The following is a 6,848-nucleotide window of genomic DNA, read 5'->3' as shown; positions in this document are numbered from 1 at the left end:
GTTCAGCAGCTGTTGTGTGGCAGCATCCAGATCAGACCCAAACTGAGCAAAGGCAGCTACTTCACGATACTGAGCCAATTCCAGCTTCATGGTACCTGCCACCTGCAACACAAGATACAGGTGAGACTGAGTTTGACCAGTTTTTAAGTGAGTTTAGTAGTTTGCAGGTTTATCTTCAGATGTCAGTTTGTCAAAGTCAGCTTTGCCTTGCATAGCAGTCAAGTGAATCTCAAGGTTCTGACAGATGACTATATGCATTTCTAAAAACCTGTTTGGCCTTTTAACATGAGCATGCAGTTCCTCCCTAGAATGCGCACAGCTGGTATTAAACCTCTCTCATTCCAGATCTGGATTAAAAGGAACATGGGGTTAAGAGAGCATTCTCTATTTCTAGTTAGATCAGTACCCAGTTCAGCATACTGAAAGTTATCAGTCCTACATCTTTATGCAGATTCTATCTTCCTTTCTCCACCCTCTCTCAGCAGGCAATGGAAATATCAAAGATATCCCCAAAGTTTGTTTTTCTTATAAAATTTCATAACGCTAAGGAATCCGAAGCTCTATTATTCACAACTCTTTAGTGTGAAATGGGTTGGAAAGCCTACACACTACTTGTCTCTAGTAAGAGGACGAGCAGCAGTTTTATGCTTACCTGCTTCATAGCCCTGGTCTGAGCAGCAGAGCCTACACGGGACACAGACAGACCAACATTGATGGCGGGGCGGATACCTTTGTAGAATAACTCAGTTTCCAAGAAAATCTATAGGAGAAAATTCTTTTATTATCTTGGTCAGAAGCCTGGGAGCCTCCTCAGAGACCTGACAGTTAAGTTACACAGACGTACTGGCATGTGAAGAAGTCCTACCTGTCCATCAGTAATGGAGATGACATTGGTTGGAATGTAAGCAGACACATCACCAGCCTGAGTTTCAATGACAGGCAAGGCAGTCAGAGAGCCACCTCCAAAGGAATCATTCATTTTGGCTGCTCTCTCCAGAAGGCGAGAGTGCAGGTAGAACACATCACCTGGGTAGGCTTCACGACCGGGTGGACGACGCAGCAGCAGAGACATTTGACGATAGGCAACAGCCTGCGTGGTATAAAGAAACATTTCAGACTTCAGTAACCCATTTAAAACTTTGCATTTCTACACCTGAGGTAATCTTATGACTACAAACACCAATGCAAGACTATGAGACCTAAAAACAGTATTTCCTGACCTGTTTGGATAAGTCATCATAGATGATTAATGCATGTTTTCCATTGTCTCTGAAGTATTCCCCCATGGAGCAGCCTGAATAGGGAGCCAGATACTGAAGGGGTGCTGCATCAGATGCTGTGGCAGACACCACAATAGTGTACTTCATGGCATCTGGAAAGAATTGGAGACACACACCACTGTGAGTCTATTACCTTATCATGCCTGTCATCAGCAAATACAATACACCTATGAAGTACTAGTTGCTGAAGCAAGGCCAGGCAGCATCACTACATTCTTAAAGGAAAGAACACCATACTAGATTAACATGTCCATTAGCTCAACCAACTCAAGAAGTTTCAAGAGCAAGTTCACAGCAGCTAACTTCTAACACCTGCAGACAACCTCCCCATTTAAAATGAAGTTTAAACTTTCACTAAAATACATTTTGGTTCTAGAAGTAACTCCTGGCTTCTGCAAGGAGATACTACCCTTTGTTTCATAGCACCAAACACATCACTGTCTTTAAAATGTGTTTGTTTTCCTGCTAGGTATGACTGCTTGACCAGCAGGCAAGAGGTGAGGTGCCTGATCTCTTGCAGGCTCTGTTACATATTGGTCAATGAGATCACCATTTCTGACAAGATGCTATCATTTAATCCCTTACATTTGGGCTGTAAAGTCTATGTTTTAGCAGTAAAGTCTCTCCACTAAACTTGCAAGTGCCATTCACACTGACTTGCACACATATGAAACAAATGCCAAGTCCATAAATACTTGTAGGCCATAGCTTGTCAGCAGGCCTGCCTGACTACCAAGTGGAAGCTCTCTGAACCTGCTAAAAAAAAAAAAACAACTCCAAACATGGAAGGTGACTTCTCCAAAAGCAATTCAGCAGTTTTGGAGCCTCATACCAGTCTTTTAATGCAATGCAGCAAAAGAGGGTTTTTTTTTCCCCAGATAGCTAAAAAGATTTCTTGACCAGAAAAGTAGTTCTCGTATCTAATAAGAAAAGAATTCTGTCTATACTTGCAGCTAGGAGAGGTCATAGCAGTATTCAGCATTATAACGAGAACAAGATGTCACTAGTTGCCAGGCTCAACCATCTTCAAAAATCTGTACCTGCATCAGTGAGCCTCTTCACCAGTTGAGCAACAGTAGATCTCTTCTGACCAATTGCAACATAGATACAGTACAGCTTCTTTTTCTCATCTGTTCCATCATTAAATCGTTTCTGGTTGATTATTGTGTCAATTGCAATTGAAGTTTTCCTATGCAACACAGAAGTTGGTAAGTTAAGCTGCCTACAGTTCTCCCAACCTCTACACAGTTCTGTGTTCAGCTTTGTACGTCGGAGCACACTGTACTCGAGTCTCTGTTTAAGGAAACATTTTTAGGTTGGGCAATTAACTTACCCAGTCTGCCTGTCACCAATGATCAGCTCACGCTGACCACGACCAATTGGCACCAAGCTGTCCACAGCCTTAATACCAGTCTGCATAGGTTCACGCACAGAGATTCTGGGAATGATCCCAGGAGCCTTTAAGCCAACTCTTCTACGTGTCTTAGATGAAATAGGACCCTTAAAAGAAAGGAAAAACCTGTTGCAGTCTGTACCACATAGATATAAGCAGACGTAGTAAACACCTAGTTACACTCACCTTCCCATCAATGGGATTGCCCAGGGCATCTACAACGCGGCCCAGCAGCTCTTCCCCAACTGGCACATCCACAATGGCACCAGTCCTCTTCACAACATCCCCTTCCTTGATCAGTCTGTCATTACCAAACACGACAACACCAACATTGTCGGGCTCCAAATTCAAGGACATACCCTAGGACAAAGATGACATTATCCTGAGAAAATCCACACCGACATTTCCAAACGCTTTGACAGTTTAATACTGATGTAATTATTCTACAATGTAGAATATCCAACATAATCTACCTCAACCTTATTTGTAACAGTAGTCAATGTTCTGCTTTTATGTACAATGCATGAAAGTTCTTCCACGCTGGTTAGAGAACCTGCCTAAGCCTTCAGCTTACTACCTAATTGTACTTGCAGCAGTTTAGCATTTAGTCATTTATCTCTCTAAAAAGAACAGAAAAGATAAGCAGGGTTCAAATACAACATTTCTCTTGCCTAGGAATTGGACAAGGGGAAAAGCACTGGCTTCTTCTCTGCCTAAGGTGAGTTAGGTCATTAAAAATACTCAAAGAGCTGTTGCAGTACTCTCAGAACAGTCAGACAGCTCTTTAACTCTAGTCTACTCTTAGGACTGTAAGAATTCAGCAAGCTGCACACTGTATTGGAGCAGAGAGGCTATTATTCAACGGTAAACAGAAATGCCAGCCTGAAACCAAAGGAAACAAAATCCAATGCCAGATTAGCTCTTAAACTTCCTAGATGAAGACAAAAAAAGCTCAAATGTTTGCCAAGAACCACATACTGATACTGAAAGCAAAGCGTTACCAATTCAAAGAATATTTGCTTTTTTTAGTATTTCAACTAGTTACTACATATTAAAGTTGCAATGAAGTCTGTAAAAGGTGCACATGGGTACCTCCAAACATAGTCTCATGTTCTCCTTAAAAAAAGTCATCTTTAGATTTCTAGGCTAAACAAACTGCTTTAGGGAAAGCTTACCTTCAGTCCAGAAGAGAATTCAACCATTTCTTCTGCTTGGACATTTCTTAGGCCATACACACGGGCAATACCATCACCAATTGAGAGCACACGGCCTGTCTCCTCAAGTTCAGCAGAGGTGTCAGCTCCCAAAATACGTTCCTCAAGAATAGAGGACACCTCAGCAGTACCTGGAAAGAGATGTTTCAAGCCAGATTTAGGACATTAAGGCACCGTATAAATTCAGTAAGCTTGTCCTGAATTCACAAGTCAAGGTACCCTTTCTCAGGTATGCCACGAGGTCTAGCAAGCAACACACTTCCTTACATAGGATGCGTAAGATGGAACAGCCTCTGTATTCACAGCTAATAAAAGCAGTGTCAACTCATCATTATGAGCCAGCTTCAATCAAATCGGTAGACAAGGGAAGAGCTACCAATGTCATCTATCTAGACTTCTGTAAGGCCTTTGACATGGTCCCCCATAACATCCTTCTCTCTAAATTGGGGAGAGATGGATTTGATGGGTGGCATGTCGGGTGGCTGAGGAATTGCTTGGATGGTTGCACCCAGAGGGGAGTGGTCAATGGTTCAACGTCCAGATGGAGATCGGTGATGAGTGGTGTCCCTCAGGGGTCCACATCTGGGCCAGCACTCTTTAGTATCTTCATCCATGACACAGACAGCCAGGATCAAGTACAACCTGAGCAGGTTCGCAGATGACACCAAGCCGAGTGGTACAGCTGACACACCTGAGGGACGGGATGCCATCCAGAGGGACCTGGACAAGCTCGAGGCATGGACCCATGTGAACCTCATGAGGTTCAACAAGGCCAAGTGCAGGGTCCTGCTCCTGGGTCGGGGCAACCCCCAGTATCAGCACAGGCAGGGGAACGAAGGGATGGAGAGCAGCCCTGCCGAGAGGGACTTGGGGGTCCTGGGGGATGAAAAGCTGGACACGAGCCGGCAATGTGCGCTCCCAGCCCAGAAGCCAACCGTGTCCTGGGCTGCCCCCAAAGCCACGTGGCCAGCAGGGCAAGGGAGGGGATTCTGCCCCTCTGCCCCACTCCCCTGCAGTGCTGCATCAGCTCTGGAGCCCTCAGCACAGGAGAGACATGAACCTCTTGGAACGGGGCCAGAGGAGGGCCACGAAAATCATCAGAGGGCTCGAACACCTCTCCTAAGAGGACAGGCTGGGAGAGTTGGGGTTGTTCAGCCCAAAGAAGAGAAGGCTCCGGGGAGACCTTATTGCAGCTGCCAGGGCTGAAAGGGGCTTACGAGAAAGATGGGGACAGACTTTTTGGCAAGGCCTGTTGCCATAGGACAAGGTGTAATGGTTTTAAGCTAAAAGAGGGGAGATCCAGACTAAACAGAAGGAAAATGTTTTTCACAATGAGGGTGGTGAAACCCTGGCCCAGGTTGCCCAGAGAGGTGGTCGATGCCCCATCCCTGGAAACATCCCAGGTCAGGCTGGACGAGGCTTTGCGCAACCTGCTCTAGTTGCAGATGTCCCTGCTCACTGCAGGGGGGTTGCACTAGATGGCCTTGAAAGGTCCCTTCCAACCTAAGATATCCTATGATTCTATAAAATACTAATGGCTGTTAAGTTACCAATTTCCTTCATTATGTCCTACAGTATTAGGAATCTCTCCCCCTAGAGAGCAATTAGCTTAAAAAACTAGTCTTAGCTCAGAAAGAACAGACATGCTAGCTCTGCTTCCAGAGAAGATGCTCCTTAGACTGGAGGCACCAAAACACCCTGTCAACTGAATTGTAATCCAAGATCCAAATAAATTTAAAGGAACTCATTACATTTAAGGAGAAATTTATTCAAGATAAGCTATAAAAATGTATTCATCTCCCTCAAACTTGTTTGGCAGTATACCTCCAACAACTTTTTATTTCCTCAGCTAGGGAACAGTAAATAACACGGTGAAACTAGTATTTCCTAATAATACCTTCAATCACCCTAAGCTACTTCAACAATTGTACATGAACCACTACCAAAAATACAGCTATGCAGAGCTGCTGCCTTCTCTAAACACCAAGATGGTGGCAGGAAAAAAAGTTATGCTCAAGGACACAAGGTCAAGCATAGGCAGGCCTGGGAAAGTCATTCGTTCCTTCATACCGTTACAAGTAAGACAGGAACTGCAACCTGAGGCATTTTTTTCAAATAATTCCGCAGGAGTTGAAGACTGAATTGAATCCTCATGAAGCAGGTAAGCTGTTTAAGTCAACTCACACAGGACCACTCCTTTGGTTTGGGCATAATTCAAATAATTATTAAAGTGAAGTCTCCTGGATGTGACTGTGTAACAGATAGTTCACTGTTAAATACTGTCAGTACATAAATGTCCTCAAGTGTTTTGTCAACTGACACCCCCCCCCATCACACTCTGTATTCAAATTCCTTTTTGTCTGATAGAGTAAGTTCTTAAACCGCACTCTGATATGAAGATCTTTCTCGGACTCACCAGTTTTCTGAAAACGTGTTTTGGAGCCATGGATGTTTCTTGTAGCAACAAATGCTGCACCCAGAGTGTTTCTGGAAATCTAAAATAAATAACTGTTTCAGTAACAGTAGATTTCCTCAATCATTGAAAAGAACTTTGAGAGATAACACACTGAATTTTTTGATGATGAGCTTATACATTTAATGTGTCTCAGTTTTCAGTTGAGCTTCACAGGATGCCATTCACAAGTTGTAGTTATGGAACCAAGTTCAGCACTACTAAGGAAGGAAAGATGGTAAAGCAGGTAACTGTAAATTACTTGCTGCATTTTTCTGCATTGCACTGATGTCACCCTCACAGCATCACAGCAACTCCCAAAGCAACACCTCCTCTCCTCTGCAACCTTTGCGCTGAATATCAAAAGCTTGGGTCATAAAGAAATCAGTGCTTCCCTCATGGTTCTGCACAAGGGAGAAATAAGATTGTATCTTCGAAGGGCTGGCCTTTCTAAGAAAATCTAACTGCACAATTTCTGAAGTATGACTAGAATATACATGATAGCAGAA

At 43.7% G+C, this 6,848-nt stretch overlaps 1 protein-coding gene across 1 annotated transcript in view; it reads right to left on the bottom strand.

Annotated features, from left to right (window-relative positions):
• ATP5A1 (ATP synthase, H+ transporting, mitochondrial F1 complex, alpha subunit 1, cardiac muscle) overlaps positions 1 to 6,382 on the bottom strand; it is a gene marked incomplete at its 5' end in the record, with an annotated part of 7,746 nt that extends 1,364 nt beyond the window's left edge. Inside the window, 9 exons of the mRNA XM_010288697.1 lie at positions 1 to 102; positions 653 to 760; positions 866 to 1,090; positions 1,221 to 1,372; positions 2,321 to 2,469; positions 2,614 to 2,780; positions 2,860 to 3,033; positions 3,849 to 4,018; positions 6,304 to 6,382. Coding sequence (XP_010286999.1) covers positions 1 to 102; positions 653 to 760; positions 866 to 1,090; positions 1,221 to 1,372; positions 2,321 to 2,469; positions 2,614 to 2,780; positions 2,860 to 3,033; positions 3,849 to 4,018; positions 6,304 to 6,382 — 1,326 coding nt within the window. The remainder of the gene's footprint in view (positions 103 to 652; positions 761 to 865; positions 1,091 to 1,220; positions 1,373 to 2,320; positions 2,470 to 2,613; positions 2,781 to 2,859; positions 3,034 to 3,848; positions 4,019 to 6,303) is intronic.
• Between the last annotated feature and the right edge of the window lie 466 nt (positions 6,383 to 6,848).

The sequence above is a fragment of the Phaethon lepturus genome, unplaced genomic scaffold (assembly GCF_000687285.1).
Source record: "Phaethon lepturus isolate BGI_N335 unplaced genomic scaffold, ASM68728v1 scaffold20276, whole genome shotgun sequence".
Lineage (NCBI taxonomy): Eukaryota > Metazoa > Chordata > Aves > Phaethontiformes > Phaethontidae > Phaethon > Phaethon lepturus.
This window is presented reverse-complemented; position numbering and strand designations above follow the sequence as displayed.